Source organism: Chrysemys picta, chromosome 1, assembly GCF_011386835.1.
Source record: "Chrysemys picta bellii isolate R12L10 chromosome 1, ASM1138683v2, whole genome shotgun sequence".
NCBI lineage: Eukaryota > Metazoa > Chordata > Testudines > Emydidae > Chrysemys > Chrysemys picta.
The window spans coordinates 85,985,563-86,009,029 of record NC_088791.1 but is presented as its reverse complement, the minus strand read 5'-3'; the positions used below and the strand labels follow the sequence as shown (position 1 = coordinate 86,009,029).

Below are 23,467 nucleotides of genomic sequence, written 5' to 3'. Positions count from 1 at the left end.
ACTGTCCAATAAAGACAAAATAGTTCCTATTTATTCTCATGTATAATAAATACACTTAGGTAAATAAAAACCCAACCAGCATTTTCTTGCAAGTGATTACCACCACAAGGGTTCATTGCAAACACCATGAAGTACAGCTCCAACTAAAATAAAACTCAGACTGAAAAAAATATCCAGGCAAGAAAAACTGTCTCCGAAATATAAACAGAATTCAAATGCATAACCAGACACGCACTAACGATTCATGTGAGATAATTTACAAAGACGACAACAACCGCTCTGTAATCTCCATAGAACAGATCAGCAGGACCACTTCAGCTTCAACAGTCCCTGTCAATAGCACCCTCCAGGCCCAAAAGCACAAAGGCGACTTCCCAGGCACAGTTCGGCAACCCCCCACCCCGCCCCGCACGTGCCAGGTGCCCCCCTACCTCATTAAACTCCAGGGGCGTTTGGCCTCGCCAGAAGCTTCGCCCCGTTGGCTCCGGGAACGGAGAGGGTCTGGCGCCTCCTACAGGGAAGTCGTGGAAATACGAAACTCAACACGGCCGGTGGGACAACTTTCCCCGGCCGGGGGTCGCTCCCATCCGCCGGGCGCGCGACGGGGGCCCCGCGCCACCAGGTTCCTGGGCGCCCGGCGGGTGTCACACGGGGTCACTGACCGCCAGGCTAAGGCGCCAACGGAAAAATGAAGCTCGTCGGCTCACTTCACACCCCCGCCCCATAAACACTCGCAGCCAGAGCGGCAGCAAGTGGGGGAGGCCGAGCCCGCTGCACCCCCGAGGTCCCCTCAGCCCACCCCGCCCGTGCCCCAGGGCAGCTGTGGGCGCGCGGTTACCTGGCCCCGGCAGCCCGCGCGGAGCAGGGTCTCGGGGAGGCCGTCGCCGGCTCGAAACAACAGGTTCGGATGCCGGACCCGGCAGGGACAGGCACGGCGCCGCCAGCCCGGGGAGAGGCGCCCCGGAACCAGCGGCCACTTCCTCCTTCCCAGGGGCTGGTTGGCCGGGCTGAAAGAACAGCGGGCAGCCCGGCAGCCGCCTCCCAATCCCCAGCAATGGGCAGCACTCAGCCCCCGACGGGCGGCCGCGCGCCTCAGACCGCCCCCCAGCGCCCAGGACCTCGGCGCAAAGCAACAGACTCCACCCCCTCCCCAGCCGCTGGGGGCTCGCGCTGGCGTAGACGCGCCCAGTGCCGTAGCAGAGAGCGCGAGCGGCGGGCACGCGCCTGACGTGGCGCGCCCGAGGCTGCGGGGAGCAGCAACCGCCGCCCGGGGCGCGCGCCCAGGGCAGAAGTTTGTTTGAGCCGGACTATCCCGCGCCCGGCCTCCCCGAGCGACAGGTAACGGGGATCCGGGAGCTGCGGGGAGTCCGGAGGCAGTGGGCGGTGAGGGCGCTCGAAGGGATGCGATGGGGTGGGGGAATGGGGACGGCAGGGAGTGCGGTGCCTTTGCGGAGTGCCCGTAATGGGGCTGGGGAAGGAGCGATGGGCTGCTGATGGGAGATCCCGGGAGGCGGCGGGGCCGTTGGTGACGGGGGGGCACCTTTCAGCAGAAGAGACTCAGCCCACTGCATGGCTTTGGGTGACTGATGATTTCCCCTCGCCATTACAGTGAGGCCGTTGCTATCCTTAAAGCTGAGGGGTGGATTTTGTCACTTTTCACTTTCCTTCCGAAATTCGGTTTGGTTTGAAATTTCCAGCACTCGCCTTGTTCTCTATCCAAAGCAACTTTTTACAAGTTTGAAGAAAATCGGTTCTGATATTTTTGTGCTGAGCGAAGGGATTTTTTTTCTTCATGCTTCACACACTAAAGACAGGTCTTCACTACGGGGGGTCGATTTAATATACGCAAATTCAGCTATGCAAATAGCGTAGCTGAATTCGACCTATTGGAGGCGACTTACCCCGCTGTGAGGACGGCGGCAAAATCGACCTCCGCGACGCCCCGTCGACGGCGCTTACTCCCACCTCTGCTGGTGGAGTAAGAGCGTCGATTCGGGGATCGATTGTCGCGTCCCGATGAGACGCGATAATTCAATCCCCGAGAGATCGATTTCTACCCGCCGATTCAGGAGGGTAGTGTAGACCTAGCCTAAGGCCTGGTCCACACTAACCCCCCACTTCGTTCTAAGGAACTAAGGTTAATAACGTAGCTGAATTCGAAGTACCTTAGTTCGAACTTACCGCGGGTCCAGACACAGCAGGCAGGCTCCCCCGTCGATGCCACGTACTCCTCTCGCTGAGCTGGAGTACTGGCGTCGACGGCGAGCACTTCCGGGATCGATTTATCGCGTCTAGACAAGACGCGATAAATCGATCCCAGAAGATCGATTGCTTACTGCTGGACCCGGAGGTACCTACCCTTTGACACTTCTTTGCATTTGGGTAACTCACAAACATTTATTTTGACGCTTCATATTTCTGATAGACTTAGTCCTTAAGAAGTACCAGACGAAGTAAGTAAATATCCGTATAGCTATAGAATGTTTATATTTATTTATGGATATGGATTTAGGTCTCAGTCCTGCAAAGAGAAATGTGCAGAGCCCCATTGAATTAATATGCAAACTAGATACCATTAATTTGGGCTTGAATAGAGACTGGGAGTGGCTGGGTCATTACACAAATTGAATGTATTTCCCCATGTTAAGTATCCTCCCACCTTTTTGTCAACTGCCTGAAATGGGCCATCTTGATTATCACTACAAAAAAAAAAAAACTTCTGCTGCTATTAATAGCTCATCTTAATTAATTAGCCTCTTAGAGTTGGTCTGGCAACTTCCATCTTTTCATGTTCTCTGTATGTATATATAATCTTCTTACTATATGTTCCATTATATGCATCTGATGAAGTGGGCTGTAGCCCACGAAAGCTTATGTTCAAATAAATTCGTTACTCTCTAAGGTGCCACAGGTACTCCTGTTCATTTTGGCCCCTGTACGGGTGCAGTAGTCCACTCCAGGCACACAGCTCTGTGGGCAGGATGGGAGCTGTAGATATAAACACACTTGGAGGGGATAGCCCTATGATAAATTGCAAAACTATCATACATCATACATCTTTGTTCACTTCATTTGCTTTTCCCCCACTAATCCACTAAAACTGCTTCAGACAATTTTTTTCTTTCAACTTGCCAGAAAAAAATTTTCTTCTCCCCAGACATGAAATTTTCCCCTAAAAAATAACCCCAACCCAAACTCCATGATTGATATGAGTCTGTTCTAGGTGATTTACTGCGTTTTTCTAGATTTAAAAGTGTGACTGTTTTAATATGTTGTGATCCCGAAAGTCTAGAAACACGAGTTTTGTGGCATTGGAAAGTAGAGATTGTCAGCTTCCTGCCTAAACCCCACGAGACTTGCCTTTAGCCCCCAAAAATATCTGAGATATTGGACTTTAAAAAGGTGACTTATTTCTAAACCAGCTTTTTAAATAAACAGTTGCACAAAAGGAAATGAAGAATTAAACTCTCATCTGCTGTAGCTAGTACATTACTAATAGCTTCTCGTTGGAAAAAAAAATAGTCCAGTTCTAGGGGAATGGCTCAAAAAATACAGGAGCTTATTATGGAAATATTAATGCACCAGTTACATACCCAGCAAAATGGAGAACAAATAGATATTTGGTTACCATTTATTTGATACTCAAAATACATCCACCTGCAGAAAAAAAAGTGCACCCCGTCCAATTTTTTTGACTGTCTGGTCTGTTAAATGTGTAATTCACTCAGTTTAATAAAATCATTAGAAACAATAAGCCATAGCTATAATTATGCCCTTTTTGTAATATGGTAAAGTGTCACACCCTGTTAAATAGAGACAACACACGGCTGGGTGTGACGGGTTCCCCCTGGGGGTGCCACCTGGAACTGGGGTACTACTGAGCCCCACCAACCTGGGCTCCCTTTACACTATACTGCTGTGTCCAGCCTGCCAAGCCCTCTCCCAGGCTCCAGCACACATACAGGTAGGGACACACCTAGCTGCAGTACATATAGACACTGTGATCAGCTCTGCATGGGGATGCTACAGCTAAGGAACTGCCCAGCTACTGAAGTGCACACTTCCTTTTGGAGTGTAAACTCAAAATTATACCGTCTTGCGCTGCACAGAGATCTGTACAGCGTAAGCTCATGAAATTCGCCCCCTCCCTCAATGTGAAGAAGGATATGCAACAGCTTTCTGCCCCAAGTTATGACTCCCACATACTGGTTTTATTCAAAGCAAAAATAAGTTTATTAACTACAAAAGATAGATTTTAAGTGATTACAAGGAGTAGCAAGATCAAAGCAGATTACGTAGCAAACAGACAAACTAAGCTTAATATACTAAAGGGATTGGATATGAGTAGCAAATTCTCACCCGTGGGAGATAAGCTTCTTCTAAGGCCTATTGTTTTCTCCTAATGGCTCATCAACCTGAATTGGCCCTTCCCAGCCAGCCATCTAGACTGAGCATCTTTTGCCTAGTTGGCGTTCCCCAGGTATAAACACATTTGTAATACAAATAGTCAGTATTCCTAACTTTAGATACAAAAATGATACATGCATACAAATAGGATAATCATATTCAGTAAATCATAACCTTTCCAATGATATCTCACATGACCTATCTTGCATAAAATACATTATGATTATGTCATAATAATATTACTGTGAAGAATATGGGGTGCAGTGTTACACTGGGCTCGGGGGGGAGGGGTTGTGGGGATCTGGCCCCCTGGCTGGGCTCGGGGGGAGGTGGGGAAAGGGGGCAGAGAAACAGGAACTGGGTTGTCATAACTCTCTACTCCTGGGAGAATTTTTGTGTGTCTGTATTGTTTTAGACATACTTGCTGACGGGTATTTTGAAATAAATTACCAAAATAATTGAAACTGGTGTGATTATATAGTGTTATTTTGACAAATAAAATTTGCAGAATTTTAAAATATTGCATGCAGAATTTTTAATTCTTTTGCACAGAATGCTCCCAGGAGTATACAGTAAATAATGAACCTGGCTTTATGGGTGGACATATTTAAAAAGTTATAATAGAAATATTCCTAAATTAGACCCCAAGATGATCCACAATCACATATTTTCTATGTCTTAAAAGTTTATTCTCCCCTTTTCCGTGTGAAAGACTCAAAGAATAGTAAAACAACAAATTAATCGATCAAACATGATAAATTGTGAAACTGACTAAACATAGTGCTGTCTTTAAAAAAAAAAAAAGTCTTCTAATCTCTTTTACTTACAGTAATCTTAAGAACATCTTGAAAACTCCAGATGCCTGTGCACCCTGAAGGAGTTGAAAGTTTTCCTGGACAATTGCCATCAGCTTATGTAGAATCTAAGCTTTCATTTTTTAAAAAGACATTAAATCTATAGTCTTAGTGCTATGAAGAATTAGACAATTTCTGCTATTCCGAAAGTATGGAAGGGGATAGCTATGTAATGGAAAATGAATAGTTATCGTGACATTTTCTTGAAAATGATTAATGTAACTGAATAAACATCAGTGTGGTAGACTTCAGCAGGAAGCAGTTAATTTTTAGTGCAATTGCCTAATTGCATATTTTGGGAAGTCTCTGTGTTAACTTGGAAGGGACTAAACATAACTTATTTTGCTTTCTTCTGCTAGATCTCTGCTTGGTTTCTGTTTCCTAAAGACTTTCTTAAAATGTCTGACATGAAGCAAAGAAAGAAAGCTGTTCCTTCACCGAAGCACAACGAAGATCCACAAAAGCAGAGCAATGATGGAACGATCTCAAGTCCCAGGAGCGGCAGCAATAGTCGGAATTCCTTTTGGATAGACTCACGGACAGCCTTAAACCTACTTTCCCTTGTTGCTTGTTTACTGCTGACCTGGTAAGTGATCCTCTAAAGGTAACTGGATACAAGTTAGTTTCACACTTTCAATTTTACTCTTTCTGGTTTCCTCCATGTCATATACAATGGAATCCACTATATATGACATTAGTAGAATAGTGTCCAGTTCTGGTGTTCCCAGTTTAAAAAAGATAAAAATAAAAATTGCGTAATTTTGGTTCTGCTTAAACTGTCCCACATCTGGGATAGGTATAGATTACCATTTCTTAGTTTTTGCTCCAGACCTCAGTCTCAACAGTCCATTATTACAGATGCTCTGGAGTTCTCACTTCAATTGCTGTACATTATTGTAACAAATAATGCATTATAAAATCTATGTGAGAGAAAATATTCTTCTACATAAATTGATTCCAAAAAGAGGATACCTGGACAGCCTGCTCTATCCCCATCTTGATTTGGGATTGATAAGCTTCCAGCAAATTAAGTTTCTTTCACTGCCATCTTAGGGCCCTCTCTGTTGTTTCCCATTTCATCCTGGTTCAGCTATAGTGGTGCTGCTTGCCTACATGTCCCCATCTGCAATCTCATTGTATTAAGACACTGTTACATACCCAAGGTACAATCCAGACAAATAAATAGCTGTGTTGCCCCTACCCTCTAACCTGGGGTGCTCTTTACACTGCTTTGCTGCTGTAACCTCCAGTTTGGACTGCTCACAAACAGCCTCCAGCATGTAAGTCACTACCAGCTATGCCTGTGTGAGAGCTGCAGCCAACCACACCTTGGCTGTCACCAGCCTGGGGTATAGTACAGGGTGACCACAATACACTCCCCGTCTTAGCTTTCCCCCCAGAAATATATGTCCTGTACTGTGCAGCCCTCTCCTGGATAATACAAGTATGTTAAGTCTATTATTTCTTTAAGGTAAAAATATGATATTTTATTATTTCTAATAGTTCATCAGATACTTCAGTTTAAACACATTGGATTAGATAAAACAGTAATGAGTTAGATAAAACAGTAAAACAAATTTAACAACTACAAAAAGAGAGATTTTAAGTGAATCCAAGTAATGAGGCATACAAGTCAGAAATGGTTACAAGAAAAATAAAGAAAAAACACAACTGATGCCCATCTTAATAAACTAAGTTAAATTCAAAGCAAAGTTTTTCTCACCACATACCGTCAACAGTCTTACTGGCCAAACTTCTTAGGCCAGGATACCTTCTTCTCTTTAATGGCTGCTTCCTTTGTCCCTTCTTGTGCTGTGAATCGATAGAAAGAGAGAGACAGAGAGAGAGGAAGGGGTCCCTTTGTGGCATTTATTTCTCCTTTTTATAGTGTCAGTCCTCCTTCTGGAAAACATTTCAGGAGATTCAGGAGACAGAGGCTTGGCCTTCACTACAGACTTGTCAGTATAACTACATCGCTCAGGGGTGCAACGCAGATATACCAACCTAACACCCAGTGTAGACAGCACTATGTAGATGTGAGGGCTTCTCCTGTCAACATAACTAACACCTCTCAGGAAGGTGGAGTTCCTATGCCGACAGGAGAAGCTTTCCCTTTGGCATAGGTAACGTCTGCTCTAAGGCCTATATTGGCACAGCTGCATCATGCAGTTGCGCTGCTGCAGTGCTGTATGTGTTAACAAACCCAGAGTGCATATATAAGGATATTCCCTGCTGATTTTTCCACCTGTTTGAACTCCCTTTGTCTCCCTCCCTGCTTGATGACTCTGTTTACTGCTTAAATGCTAATTAAGCAGAGCACATATTCTTTTGTTTGAGACTGACCTGTTCGCCAGCTTCTGCTGTGGTTTGGAACATGTCAATAACATTATACAGGAAAATAGTATAAACAATGCTGTCGCACATTTATTCAGGACTATATTGACCAGCAATATATGAGTTTACGGATAATACCTCACAAAACCTTCTTTGTACTAAGATTATTACAACAGTGTGTAGGGTGTGGACACGGGTCAAACCCACTTTATTACTATATGTTTAAGTTGTTGACTTGACAGAACTGGCAACCCTGAAACCTACCAAAAAAGATAATTTTAACTAAATTTTTTGTTGTTTAAGATAAATTTAATGCTTGAAAGAGGTGCTGGACTGAGAGCCTGTAGAATAAAGTCTGTTTCTCCACAGAACTGGTACATCACAGGCAGCAGCAATACAAACTTCCCCACAACCCAATAGCAATGGCTAAAATTAACACAAAATTAGAACTAGCTTGGCCCTTCCTAATTCAGAGTTCCCACATATGGTTTTGAGACGTCTAGGAAGAAAAACAAAACAAGATAATTTGGCCTAACTTGACTATCTAATCAGCTAAACCATTTAAAAAAGTAATTTTCACTACGGGCTTCCTTTCCCATGAAGGTACTTTTTTGTCCCACATATGTACATTAGGTCACAATGAAGCGGTTATGTAGGATTGTGATAGCTAATTGAGTAGAACACACACATGTATACATACACACACACACTCTCTCTCACACACACACACTCACTCACTTTAAATGCAAATTATTATTTTTTGTCCATTTCCTTATTTTGGTAATCTGTAACTCCAATATGAAACAGACCAAACTCATTAAAAAAGCCCTTCTCTTTTCTAATGCTCTGATCATGCAAGGAGTTGTGTGAAGGTAGAACCTCTACACTCATGTAGTGCTCCTTACAGGATCGAGGCCTAAAACATTTAATGCATACCAATTATATTCACTAATTTTTTCGTGATTTGCAGGTTCCTATTTCAGCAGTCAGGCCAACTTGCTCACATGGAAAAAAAGTATCATTTATTACAGCTGGAAGCTGGAAAATGCCAGGATATGGAAAATAAAGTTAACTTAATTTCTGAAAAGGTAATAATTGGAATTTTAATTTAAGAATTTATATTGAACATTAGCTAAAATGTATTCATTCATATTGATTTAGTCAACGTTAACAAATGTGTTTTGAGATTATGGACATTTTTAGATGACCAGAATTACAATTTTATATCTCTGAAATTAGACCATTTTTGAATGTTTATTCAGTCATCGAAATGAGCATCAATGGGACATCTGTTGGCCATCAGATCTGGCTTCTGTTCTGTTCTAAACTCTTAAGACTATATTGCTTAATATCTTACTATAAAGATAATAACTTATCTAAGTAAAAGCATGCAGACAGGTGGATGCTTATATTGAGATACTAACATTGCTAAAGAAATTCAGACCTCATTGAAGTCAACTGCATAACTCCCATCAACTTCAGTAAGGCCAGTATTTCATCCTGTGCAAAATAGCTACTTGAAAATGTTTCCCTTTACTTATATTTTTGTTTTTCATTGTTGATCTCTTCAGCACCTTCAATACTATTTTCATTTGTAATTTCATAGCAACAAAGTGCTCAATTTTTATTTTTTTTTTGTCTAGAATATGTATGACATAATTCACCAGATGATTATAATCTTAAAGTATGTCAAGTTTGGGGCTTAAATTTGTCCATCCATTAACCATGCATATTAAGTAACTGTATCCTAATGTTTCTTTTCCAGAAACTTAAGTCCTCCCTAAAATTCATATGGCTCAATTTAGAAGTTTAGTTCTCAATATAGTTCAGCTACATACACCTCTACCCCGATATAACACTGTCCTTGGGAGCCAAAAAATCTTACCGCGTTATAGGTGAAACCACATTATATCAAACTTACTTTGATCTGCCGGAGCGCACAGCCTCTCCCCTCCTGTCCTCCAGAGCACTGCTTTACTGCATTATATCCAAATTCGTGTTATATCGGGGTCGCATTATATCGGGGTAGAGATGTATTGTTTTAAAGAAATTTGGCAGTAATTCTTGTATGGTAAATTGGGCTTGTTCCCACTTCAGTCTATGTCTTCTATACTACTAATTTAAAATCTTAAAACTGCTTGTCAAGACTGATTCCCCACTCTGACACTTCGAGTGCAGAAGGCGGGGGCCCGCAAGGATTTTAAAATTTAATACTGGCCACTCCGGGTTTGTATTAAACTCCCAAGGTTACAGCTTTTCTCTGACCTCGGATGGGTAGATGCTGCCATCACCCAAGTGCAAAAAACCCCTTTGAAACCAGAAACGTGCAGTTAGGAATTCCTTCCTCTTGGGTACCCTCAAAGCCCTTTCACACACACCCCTTCCCCTCTCCCCCCCCCCCCCCCCCGGGAAAGAGCTGAGAAAGAAAACAAAGGAAATTAGCTGTTGCCCCAGCTAATTAAACAACATGTGCACAAACCTCTTAGGACGCCAAAACTCCAATCCTGTTCTTTAAAAAAAGGTAAATTTTATTAAAAACATAAAGAAAGGAAATACATCTGGAACTTAGGCTTTTGCTAGATTTAAAGAATCCACTTACAAAAATTAAACATCAAGAATAACCTTCTTGAAGTTCAGCTTAAAGGTTGCAAGCAAAACAAAAACATTTGGGGTTAGCACAGAGGAGTCCACAAGCCAATAAGAGATAGAAATAAATCTAATTGCGTCTTCCGAGACATTCCCTAATTTACGTACATATCTGGGGTTTCAGATAAGCAATCTCTAGGTATGCTCTGATGGTTTTTCATACCTGGTTTTCAGCTTCTCACAGCATAACTGCTCACTGTTCCCCTCTTTCCTGGAGAAGCACAACACACAGACAGAGGGAAGTTTTTTTCACAATTTTTAAAAGTTTTAGCACTCCCATTGGCTCTTTTGGTCAGGTGCCCACTCCTTTCCTTTTACCTGTGGGCTGGTTAACCCTTTACGGGTAAAGCAACAACCACCAAGAGGAATTCCATAGCCGGCTGGGTGTCCACAAAAGGGAGCTATTCCCCCGCTCTTATATCACACTGCTGATTTGCAGCAATGTGTTCTTTTCCTTTCATAGTGTTGTGTCGTCTGTTAAAAACATTAGTTTTACTCCAAGATCATTCCCTGTATGGTAGAGATGATGATGATGATGAAAGCATAGCAAACCAAGTGCCTATAGTGCCATTTTAGCATTGATCTTAAAATGTTGTCAGTCACATAGGATGCAATTTGAATCTATGTACACTTCAGTCTAGAGAGCTAACTGCAAACTTGGAATTTCCTCTTGTGTGCAGGTTGGATAAAAATCAATGATTTTTTAAAAATGTGTTTTTTTTTTTATTTAAATTGGATTTTTTTTATTTAAATTATAGTAAGTTTTTCTTTTAAAAAAATTAACCTGTTTAAAATTAAATCTGAATTTAATATGAAATACGTTAAGGCCTAACCTTATTATAATATTTTATAACATTTAATTAAAAAATGAATATGCTAAATCCATGAGCCTCTATCAAAAACTTGGAGTTAAAAACTGCTTATCAGTATAAAGAGAGAGTCAGGGGGAAAACATCTAACTTTTGAGGTCAAGTTTTATAAATATAATAGGTAAATGTAGTAAGGGCTTGTTTTGTGTAATAATAAAATTTAGATGCTGTTGTGTGTTCAGTTAAATTCCAGTTACCATGCTAATGCAGCTTGAAAGAAATCTTGTGTAAAAATTTCTTTATCTAGGTAAATAAGCAACACCATTCACCATTTTCTAAGACACTAAAAATGTAGAATTAATAAGAATCTGAAAATAGTTAGCTACATAATTGCTTAAATATATATGCTTATAGTGTACCTCCTTGGTAGCAAAAAGATGTACCAAATCTAGTGTAATAGGCTCTATTTAGTTGTAAATAAATAGATATTAAAGGTTATATCAACCAATGGGAATGCTTCTTTCTTTAGAAAATAAAGGAAGTACAAATGGAAAAGTTGATTAGAATCAATTATTAAATTGAGGCTTTCCACTTGGTGATTTAAATTGCTGATTTAAATCAGTCCACCCTGCTTGTGCAGAATTTCGGCAGTACAATATTTTTACTGTAAAAGAAAGTCCTATTGAGGAAATTGAAACAAAGGGTTGGCTATCCAAGGATAATTGCATGTATTATACAGAAAAACACGAATAAATTTTCCCCTTCCCTGAAACTGTGTTGTAAAGATTATTTCAGTTGTTTCTAAATATTTTTATGCACTCTTTAGAGCTTCATTTGTGTTCCTCAGTTGATCAAAGAGTATTACAAAGCTCTTCTGTGCTCCTTGACTGAAATTGTGGAACCCATTGAAGTCAGTGGCAAAACTCCCATTGACTTCACTGGGTCTAGGATTTCACCCTGTCTTCTGCCTGAGTTTAGGGTATTGTTTTCTTAGTGCTCTTATCTCCTGCTAGCTCACACAGTGAAGAACCACTAATATGTAACCCAATGTCCGGTTCCCTATATGGTAGTGCATTGTGGAGACACTAGACTGCTGATCTACCCCTTTATCACTTAGTCTTTTTAGTAATACTCTTAATTGTATGATTTAATTGTAGGTCGCGATATTTAATTTGTATTTTGAAGGTATTTGTTCTAAGTTTGTTGCTCGATATTTTTACAGCAATAAGTTATGGCAGTTCATTTTTTATAAATAGAAACTGAGGTCCAGGTGACTTGAATGTAATAACTCTGGTGCTAAGTAACAAATTGACTAGAGTTACTAATTCCTAAGTAGCAATATATGTGTGAAAACTGCCATAGAAATTATCTTTATAGCTTTCACATGCCAGAATAAATTGGAACAATAATATTTTAAACATAAATTATTAAAATAAATAGGAAGATTGGAAATGTGTATCAAGTCAGGTGGGATTTCTTGAAGAGACTGACTGAGCCTTATGTATATATTATACTCCCACTTGTATAAATATAAGTGCTCTTCCAGTCTAATATTAAGTAGACATGGACATTGTTTTGTGTTACAAATGCAGCTTGAGTCTTCCGAAAGTATCCTGCAGGAAGCTACCTCATCCATCTCTATGATGACCCAGTTTGAGCAGGAAGTGTCCACTCTCCGTAACATCATACAGGACATTCAGAACAGTGAGCAGACATTCTCTGAAAAGATGCAAAGCATTAATGACACATTCCAAAATGTTATGGACTCCTGGAAAAGAAGCCTGGATGAAATGAATGCAAACACTAGTAGTTTAAAATCTGAAGCAAAGTTCATACATACTGAAGTTACGGCCCAAATAAATACTGCTGATCAAAATATGAAGTCTCTTTCAGAAAGGTTAAAAGATTTAGAAGACAGTACAATAAGAAATATTAAAACATTAAAAAGACAGGAAGAAGATGAACTTTCTAGAGTTGAACAGCAGCTGGAGTTGGATACAAAGACAGTTGAAAAATTAGAAGAAGAGCAGAATACTTTGTTAGCCAGAGACATAGATTTGAGTCAGAAGCTTACAGACTACGAACCAAAAGTTGAGGAATGCAAGACCCACTTGCCAACAATTGAAAATGCCGTTCAGTCTATTCTTAGAGTATCAAGTGAGCTGATAGGTATAGAGAAAAAAATGGAAGACTTGACAATACAGATGTTTACGATGGAAGATGAGATGCTGAAAACAGTATCAAATATAATGGAAATGCAAATGGTTCTTGAAAGCATGCAGTATGACAACAGCATATTAAAACTGCAAAATGAAATAATTGTTTTAAAAGAAAAAGTATTTGACATTACAGTATCTTCAAATACAAGAGAAGTAGTACCTTTAGAATACAATCTAGAAAATGAACAGAGTGAGGGTGATGATCAATGAATTCAGACTCATTTTAAGTATATTACTTGACAGGATGGACAGTATTTATAGCTCAGTTATGTTAATGTGTTTATAAACCAATAACCAAAAACGACTAGTCCAACAAACGTTAAAAATAGCAGGAGTCTTGTCATTGATTTTTATTGGCATTGGATCAGACCTTACATGCCTAAACTATACGAGAGAGGGGAAAAAAAGCAAATGTAATGGGATAGGGGGGACAGACTATTTTTCATCTATTTTATAATGATTATCTTGAATGTCCATGAAGTTTTTTATTAAAATGAAATTTTAACCAAAGTATTTAGATGAAAGAACATTTGGATGTTAAATCAGAATTTTAAGCACAGTATTGTGTATTTAAATTTATATTCATTTTTTCTAATTATAGCTTTTTGCAAATTTTTATATTTCATGCTTATGTATTAGCTACACTATAAGATATGAAAAATTAAAAACCTGTTTCTGAGCAGGTTCTATGAATTGTAGTCTGATTCTAACATACCATACTGATTATAAAAACCAACAGTTTCATAAATTTGGTTCTATTCAGTAAAATTAGATCACAATTACACCTCTTTTGTGGGGACAAAATTCTGTTCTTGGTTAATGGAATGGAATTATTCCAGATTTACACTGATGTACTGAAAGCAAAGAATTTGACCAGGAGTCCATCAATACTATTCCATACAGGATATCCTAGTAGTCCACACACACGTGCCCCCCAAAAAGCTGTAACTGTGATCTAATTTTACTTACTGGAATAATCCAAAAGTTTTCTTCCGTCAGTTTAAATTCAGAAAGCGCTGTCCTTATTAGGACCCTTAGATTTTGGGTCTGCATCTAAATATATTATTGTTTTCTCTTCTGCAATAATTTTAATAATTATTAGGGCTGTCGATTTAATCACAGTTAACTCAAGCGATTAACTAACAAAAATTAATCACAATTTACAAAATTAATCACGATTAATCGCAGTTTTAATCGCACTGTTAAACAATAGAATACCAGTTGAAATGTATTAAATATTTTGGATGTTTTCCTAAATTTTAAATATATTGATTTCAATTACAACACAATTTACAAAGTTGACAGTGCTCACTTTATATTATTATTTTTATTACAAATATATGCACTGTAAAAATGGCAAACAAAATAAATAGTATTTTTCAATTCACTTCATACAAGTACCATAGTACAGTCTCTTTATCTTACAGCTTACAAATGTAGATTTTTTTTTGTTAGATAACTGCACTCAAAAATAAAACAATGTAAAACCTTAGAGCCTACAAGTCCACTCAGTCCTACTTCTTGTTCAGCCAATCGCTAAGACAAATTTGTTTACATTTACGGGAGATAATGCTGCCCGCTTCTTGTTACAATGTCACCTGAAAGTGAGAACAGGCATTCACATGGCACTTTTATAGCTGGCATTGCAAGGTATTTACGTGCCAGTTATGCTAAACATTCATATGCCCCTTCATGCTTCAACCACCATTCCAGAAGACATGCTTCCATGCTGATGATGCTCATTTAAAAAAAAAAAAAAAGCATTAATTACGTTTGTGACTGAACTCCTTGGGGGAGAATTGTATGTCTCCTACTCTGTTTTACCCACATTCTGCCATATATTTCATGTTATAGCAGTCTTGGATGATGACCCAGCACATGCTGTTCATTTTAAGAACACTTTCACTGCAGATTTAACAAAATGCAAAGAAGGTACCAATGTGAGATTTCTAAAGATCACTACATCACTCGACCCAAGGTTTAAGAATCTGAAGTGCCTTCCAAAATCTGAGATGAACATGGTGTGGAGCATGCTTTCAGAAGTCTTAAAAGAGCAACACTCCATGCGGAAACTACAGAACCCGAACCACCAAAAAAGAAAATCAACCTTTCTGCTGGTGGCATCTGACTCAGATGATGAAAATGAACATGCGTCGGACCGCACTGCTTTAGATGGTTATTGAGCAGAACCTGTTATCAGCATGGACGCATGTCTTCTGGAACGGTCGTTGAAGCATGAAGGGACATATGAATCTTTAGTGCATCCTGCACATAAATACCTTGCAATGCCGGCTACAACGGTGCCATGCGAATGCCTGTTCTCACTTTCAGGTGATATTGTAAACAAGAAGCAGGCAGCATTATCTCCTGCAAATGTAAACAAACTTGTTTGTCTTAGCGATTGGCTGAATAAGAAATAGGACTGAGTGGACTTGTAGGCTCTAAGGTTTTACATTGTTTTATTTTTGAATGCAGTAATTTTTTGTGCATCATTCTACCTTCGTAAGTTCAACTTTCATGATAAAGAGATTGCACTACAGTACTTGTATTAGATTAATTGAAAAAATTTTTACGGTGCAAATATTTGTAATCATAAATAAATATTAAGTGAGCACTGTATTCTGTGTTGTAATTGAAATCAATATATTTGAAAATTTAGAAAATATACAAAACTATTTAAATAAATGGTGTTCTATTATTAACAGTGCGATTTATCACGATTAATTTTTTTAATCGGTTGACAGCCCTAATATTTGTGCCTCAGTGGAAGGGTGTGTTTGTGAGAGAGAAAGAGAGAGAGAGATTAGACACGTACACACTTCACTTCCATTGAAGCATAGATAGTATAATTATTCGCAATATAGAAAATCCTAATACAATTAGGTGCTGACCCAAAATCCAAGGGTCCTTGCAAGGACAGCGCTTTGAGTTTAAAATGACAGCAGAATAAGAGAAATTCTGGATTACTGGTAATAAATTATCTACATTTAACACAATTTCTATATGCTGGGCCAGATTCCCCTCTGAACTACAGAATTACAAGCCCCCTTAAACTCAATAGTATTCCACCAGTATAAATGAGAGAAGAACGTGGTCCCCTCTCATGGTGACAGGTGCTCTTTGAAAACGCCAGATTGCAATGCAGAATACCATACCACTTTTGCTAAAATATCCCCTCCTCTCCATTGAGATTTTATATTTGTTAATGGATTATACAACAGTTGGTCTTTAAATTTCTCTCTCTCCTTCCTTTCCTTGGCCACATGCAAGTGGCCTCCTCACTCCACACTTTACTGTTGACATTCTTAATATTATTGTGACAAATTGAGATACCCTTATTCACATTGAATAGCACCATTCTACATGAACACTCTCACTGAAGTCTGTAGGATTAGTTGTAGAGTTTGCAACCTGAGTACAACATTATTGTTAGTAGCCTTCCATGATTTCAGTTTTTGTGAGTTTGCTAGCATCACTTCCTTGTCAAGTTTAACACATCTTCCCCCAGAATCTCCTTTTCCCATTTATACCTGCCCAACTCTCTGAAACAGACTATTTTTGTCACTGATTTTTCCTACCCTTTATTACTTAAATTTATTGCTGAACAATAGGGATCCAACTTTTCATGAAAAACAAAAATTAAAAAGTTAATTCCAAGACATTTATATTTCCTTAAATAATTTTAAAAGAAATTAGTTTGTGCCATGTATTAACCCCTTTTCATGTCAGTATTGCCAGGTTTTAGTCCTTGTGTAAGGCACTTGAACTTGGTGCTAATCACACACAGGATCTAATTTATATTTAAAAATAAATCATTCCTTTTGAATGGCACACTGGTAGGCCTAAAGAAATTATGTGACTTCCAATATAAACTCTTGCATTCCAAAGTCAAAACACAACTAATATATAATCTCAGCTATCAGGAGGTGTTTAAGAGGCAAGACTGTTCAAACTTTGCCCAATCAAGAGCTGCACTGGCAGCTTACTGGAGCCAGAGAGACGTGCCTAAGTTACATGAACATTGTAGCCACCATTATTTTAAATGCAGAAATGTAACCTTCACAGATCTATTTAGATCAAACTGGAGCACTACACCCTGGGATTTGTAGTATGCAAAGGCCTTTCTTCTTATATTGAAGTTGAGGGCAGCTATAGGCTGAATTTTAAAACTCAAAGGTATGTCTATAGTGCAATTAAACACCCGCAGATGGCCCATGCCAGCTGACTCAGGCTCGCAGGGTTCTGGCTAAGAGGGTGTTTAATTGCAGTGTAGACGTTTGGGCTTGGGTTGGAGCCCAGGTTCTAGGACCCCACTATGGGGTAGGTCCCAGACCTCAGGCACCAGCCTTAGCCCAAACTGCACTTAAACACTGCCTTAGCCTGAGCCCCGCAAGCCTGTTTCAGCTGGCACGGGCCCACTGCAGGTTTTTTATTGTAGCGTAGACATACCCAAAGTGTTCACACATTCGGTCTACAAACCACATTTTGACTGCTCCTGATTTAAGACTCAGGATATCCAAAATGATAAGTGGCCTTGTGAGCTGCATATGCCCATATGCATATGCCCATAGAAGTTTGCATGAAACTGTTCTGGTCTCAATTTTCACATATTTATTTATTTTACATAGCACTCTATACCAATAATCTCTAATAAAGAGTTAATGCTGCACATATATGGTATATTAAACCTATTTGTCCCCTAATAGAAAAAAAATTAATATACCTTGATGGTCACTTTTGTATCTATTTACTTTTCTATTCAATAAAGGTGTGTTCTCAAAGTTTCTCTGCCTCAGCTGGCACAAAGTCTACTTGGCTATCTACATTACTGTTCTCTTGTTTAACATTTTATGGGAAAGAATTTTTGCAATTAAACACAAGTTTTTATACTTTTCATAAGTTTGGTTTTTCAACTTAGAATTTTCTCTTTCATATAATTATTTTTGGTTAACAACAGTAAGAACTGAAATCCCATTCTCAGCATCTTTAGACTGTAGGTTTGGATCAACCCAAATTCCATTGCAGGCTAGAATACACAGTTGAACAGAAGGTAGTGGGCACTGGGTGTTACAGAGTTCTTAGTCTAGTAAACTAATGGACTTGCCTGAAAATCTAAAGTTTGGGAATCACAGGCTATACCAAATGATCCTACGTTCACAGGGGATGACCAAGGATCTTGACTAGAGATGAAATTCTGCCTGCACTGAATCAATAGGAGATTTGGCATTGATTTCCATGAGGCCAGGATTTCACACTAGGTCTGCTAAGTATGAATTTGTGAAAATGAGATGGTAATTACAGCCAGATAAACTAGGCTTTTATCCCAGGAAAAATAGTACATTAAATAGTTTATTAGGGATGAAGTGGTGTAATACTCACTGGCATGGATTCACTAAAAATTAACCATGTCCTATAAATCTGATCAATTTAATAGAAAGAACAACAAAGAGGGTAGTTCAGTCTGAAAATTTCAGTTTGGGGTTTTATCACACAAGCAGCTGTTGAACAAGATAATAAATATGGATATAATTAGAAACAAAGTTAAAAACAATGTCAGGATCAGTGCTAAAAAAAGTAAGCTGAATTAATAAGTGGTTGGCAGACAGCTGTCAGAATTATACATGGGGCCCATATCCACTAAAAATCACAATTAAATTAGATAAAAATTACAGTATCAAATTTATTATTTTAATTTTTAATTCAATAAAAACCTATTTGAATGTTTTCCTGTGCAATCCAAGTTACAGAATTTCCAGCTTGCAACAGAATTGAGCTCTTGTGTGCCTCAAATGTAATCATTATAATTCATATAACCCCAACAGTGTGTTTTTACAGACAAGTAATATACAAGAACTTACAGACAAGGGAAAGATCGCTTTAATTTTCAATGTCAGCTCCACAAGGGTATAATAGCAAGTGATGCAAGTTTGCAAACAAAATACTCGTTTGTAGCTGTAATGGGATGTCTATAATATATAACTAAACTATTGTTGTATGTAAAGTAAACAAGGTTTTTAAAATATTTAAGAAGCTTCATTTAAAATTAAATTAAAATGCAGAGCCCCCCAGAACGCTGGCCAGAACCTGGGCAGTGTGAGTGCCACTGAAAATCAGTTCGCGTGCTGCCTTTGGCACGCGTGTCATAGGTTGCCTACCCCTGTGCTAGACCATAGACACCAGATTGGTCATTTCCTAAGAAATTTCTGCTCCTACACTCCCTTGTGTGTTACATGCTATCAATTCTGTTCTCTCTCTCATCATCCTTTTGCCTTCTTTCTAATTGTTTCTAAACTTGGCCACTTTTGGAATTAATTTAACTTTATGATTTCACCATCATAAGCAGCATGACATGCTCTGATAGCAACCGGCCTTTTTTCAGCATGAAGAAAAACCAGTGGGAGGAGACCAGAGAATGCCAACTGGATTTCCTCTTGGACTGGAGAACTAAATCATAGTCTACAGACTAAAGTATACCTGTTTGTAATCAACATGTCTGCATACTGTATCCTGCCTCACCCACAAATAAAGCGGTATATGGCAGAAGGTTTTTCTCTCGTCTCATCTTTTGCATGTTTGTCTGAAGAGCAGGAATAGATCTTTTAAAAACATCTGTTAAGACAAAACCCAAGAGTGCATTGAATCTTCTCTCATTAAGATAACTTTTACTAAGAGCAGGAAACTGTTTAAACTATGTTTTCCCTCTGAAGGATTTTGCTGAATATAGTTTAAAAATTTGCCCCAAATGAATAATCATTTAACTTTTCAATTCCAAGTCTTTATATTTTCTGTTTTGTTTCTTTTTGTTATGTGAATGTAATAAATGCTCAAAAGAATTTTTATGCTGTGTTTGCTCTAGTAAAAACAGGATAGAGTCCCTTTACAGAAAATTCATGGATCACAATTAATTATTTTAAGTGGATGTCTTTCTAAAAGATATACTATAGCTCAAACAGAAGTTATGGGCTTAATGCAGAAACTACTAGGTGAAGTTCTGTGACCCATGCTATGCCGGAGGTTAGAGTAGAAAATCATACTGGTCCCTTCCAGCCTTAAAAAATTATGAATCTATGTTAAAACAACAGTAAAAGGAGAATTCTAGTAATGCGTATGAGCCTGTTGCCTATACTTATGTGGAAACATGGAGTTAATCAGTGAAAGTCTGGGACACATGCATTGTGGCAGAAATACTGTTCTCTAAAGACCCAGGTCCATGGATCCATCACTGTTGATTAAGATTTCAGAACGGAAAGATATTTCAGTGAAAACTTAACTGCAGTTTTGACGTGAACTTAGTAGTTAAAATCTTGTGCTTATCTTGTGAAATACTTTTATTTGTATCTCCCTCTAGTGTGAAAAGACTCAAGACTTAATGGAACAACTGGAAACTCTTCAAATAATTTCTCATGTTAAACTTCTACAAGAGGATCTCTACAGCATGAAAACATGGTCTAAGAGCATAATCCAAAAAAAAGAAGAACTGCAGGAAAACTTAACAACTCTTTTTCATGCAGTTGTAAAAGTTGAGCAGAGTACAGCTTCTATAGCAAAAGATGTATCTCTAAAGATTGCAACAGTAAAAACTGACATAAGACGCATTTCAGGTCTAGTGTCAGATGTGACCTCATTGACTGATTCTCTGCAAGCACTAGAAGATAAAGTAGATAAAGCTGAAAAGAAGACAGTACAAAATATAGGTGATCTACTTACAAGTAGCATTGACCGTACTGCAAAGCTACGAAGTTTTGCCTCTGATAACGCAAAAAGAATTGAGCAGATTAAAATCACATTGTCTGACTTGAGAGGTGATTTCAACAAACATTCAGATAGGCTTTTAAATCTGGAAAGTAACAGAGCGAAAGTTCTAAAGACAGTTACATTTGCAAACGATTTAAAACCCAAGGTGTACAACTTGAAGAAGGACTTTGCCCGTTTGGAACCAATGATAAATGAGCTAACATTAAGAATAGGAAGGTTGGTTGATGATATATTACAAAGAGAGAAAGAAATTGTTTTCTTGAATGAAAAACTGTCCAATTTAACTACAGTTCAGACTGAGATCAAGGATATGAAAGATGAAATAGCCAAGATTTTAGATATGAATTAATTACTTTCTGAAACTATAGATGGCCTAAAATGCTGTAGCATTTGAAGAGCGATAACCTAATCAAGCTTGGTACTAAGACACTGAAAGGGACATTTAAAGGCTTCTTTTCAAAGCATACTGAAACAAATCCTCCTTCTTTTGAAGAGAGACAAAAGTCCCATTTACATGAGAGGGACCCGGATCAGGTTCTTCATTAGCAAAGCAGGGTTTTTTTCCATTAACTATTTGTTTTGTATAACTAAAGTAGAATATTTTTACATAATTTTAAAAATGTAAACCATTTAATTGCTATTTTTGTTCTTACCTACAAGTTTGCTTTCTTGTCTCAGATAGGCCTACAGATTTGACAAGTGGGTCTTCAACCTTCCCTGCTGCTTTGAAGTCAGGGATAAAATTGTGGATTCCAGATTCAGGCTTAAACACAAGTTCACAAAACTGCAGCTTCATTTGATGTTCCTCTCAAATAAATATCAACCCCAAGATTTTTCCAAAGTGTCTGGGGTTTCACTTTTGTTTTAAATCTATCAGTGTATTATGGATATAGAAAGGAGTAATGGCCAGAAATACATTAGTGTTATCTCTGAAAAGGGAAGATGGTTAGACATTTTCCATGTTAAATGCACGGTATTATTTTTAGCAAACTAAATGGAATCCTTTATTCAGGACTGTAGTCACAACAGAGTGGAGCTCTAGGATTTCTTTCTACAGCAAAGCAGAACTCTATGTAGGGACAGTGTCATGAAAGAAATACTAACCCTAGCAGAGAGCCCTCATTCCAATGTCTTTGGGTTCCATGTCTGAGGTGCCTCTGCTCTTCATTTGTCCCCTACATGCACTATCACTTGATCTGTAAAGTGCTAGAATGAAGACCAAATTTAGCCCAGAAGGAGATGCTGTCTAGGCTCAGAAACATCAGAACAGCCCCCATCCAATGTGAAATTGCTCTGGTAAGAGAGAAGCATTTATAGAGCCATTGAGATTTGAGAGGGGCAGGTAAGAGTAATAGATGGAAGAGGTGTACTAAAGACAAGAAAATGCAAATAGATGTACCAGAGGCGAGAAAATAAAAAGCCATGGTATAAGAACAGCAATGATTATGAAGGAAATAGATTGAGAGAGAAAATCCTGGAGAGAAAATCCTTGTAAGACCAAGTCACAGCCAGAAGTCTTAGGGAATGCTAAGGTGCCCAAAACTCAATTGTTTAGCAGTTAGTAAGTGCTAGTTGACTTTTTGTGAAGTTACTATATATGGATGCACTGAAAATTCCAGTCATTCTCCTCCTATCTTTTCATCGGCTCTGTCTTTTTTATTCCATGTCCCTTCCCCTATGGTTGCTCCATCAAGCTTTTTCCTCTTTCACTGGTACCTCCCACTCTGCTTCCCTTATCTTTCCTTCAAATAATACTCTAAATAAGTTGGTTATTTTTCCTAGTCGTACAATAAATTATTTTGAAATAAAGGTTTTCATTCTTTGACCCACTCCAATCAAAAAAATTTAATTGCTAGAACTAACACACATAGGATCAAAGCACTTGCTATCTAAAATATCCTTGAAACAACAGGTAAAAATATAAAATACCTGGGTTTGTTTGGTTTTGGGGAGTTCCCATCTGTGGATTTCTTGTGCAGCGTTAGGTTCTCTCCTCTATAAAACCAATCATACATGTAGAAATCACCACCAGTGAAGCCACTACTCTCGCCTCTGGAGGGCACCAAAGTCTTAAAGGAATTAAAAATGTATTTCAGGCAATCACTCTAAAAGGAGTCATACCAAAAGAAAAAGGTCCTTGCTCCCAACAGGACATTAAAATTGGGTATCTACTACCCACATTAGCTGGATCAAGTTATGTTTGTGAAGATCAAGTAAATTCCTAACAGTCATCAGAAGTGGGGTAACAGCAGCCAAGTGTATAATGAAACCTGTGTTAAGTGACTTTCTGAAAGAAAAACAGGTTGCTTAGTAGAAGTGATCTTTAACTAAAGGTTGATCAAAATATTAGAAGCTATGATAATTTTGTCAGATGGTTACTCAAAGCAAAGGACTGCTTCTTAAAATATAATAGAACATGCATATATGGCAGATTCTATCAGGC

The 23,467-nt window shown here is 38.7% G+C and overlaps 2 protein-coding genes across 8 annotated transcripts in view; one reads left to right on the top strand and one right to left on the bottom strand.

Annotated features, from left to right (window-relative positions):
* APAF1 (apoptotic peptidase activating factor 1) overlaps window positions 1-1,188 on the bottom strand; it is an 86,554-nt gene extending 85,366 nt beyond the window's left edge. For 3 of the 6 annotated variants that reach the window (XR_010591375.1, XM_065561067.1, XM_065561081.1), the window contains exons 1-2: window positions 839-1,121; window positions 432-511 (exon numbers count right to left, since the gene is read on the bottom strand). The gene's annotated coding sequence lies outside the window, so the exon portion shown is untranslated. Of the gene's footprint in view, window positions 1-431; window positions 512-838 lie in introns of all 6 variants that reach the window. The other 3 variants (XM_005305230.5, XR_010591379.1, XM_008178763.4) reach the window with 3 other exon arrangements.
* A 16-nt stretch (window positions 1,189-1,204) lies between these two features.
* On the top strand, window positions 1,205-22,833 carry IKBIP (IKBKB interacting protein). 2 transcript variants are annotated; one of them, XM_008178762.4, is made up of 4 exons: window positions 1,205-1,338; window positions 5,621-5,847; window positions 8,566-8,683; window positions 20,618-22,833. In XM_008178762.4, exons 2-4 carry the CDS (start codon window positions 5,660-5,662, stop codon window positions 21,371-21,373), a joined length of 1,062 nt encoding a protein of 353 aa, XP_008176984.2. In that variant the 5' UTR covers window positions 1,205-1,338; window positions 5,621-5,659; the 3' UTR covers window positions 21,374-22,833. The 2 variants fall into 2 exon arrangements, with proteins under 2 accessions (XP_008176984.2, XP_065417314.1); XM_065561242.1 differs by lacking the exons at window positions 1,205-1,338; window positions 20,618-22,833 and adding exons at window positions 5,251-5,322; window positions 12,643-13,665.
* The last annotated feature ends 634 nt before the right edge of the window (window positions 22,834-23,467 follow it).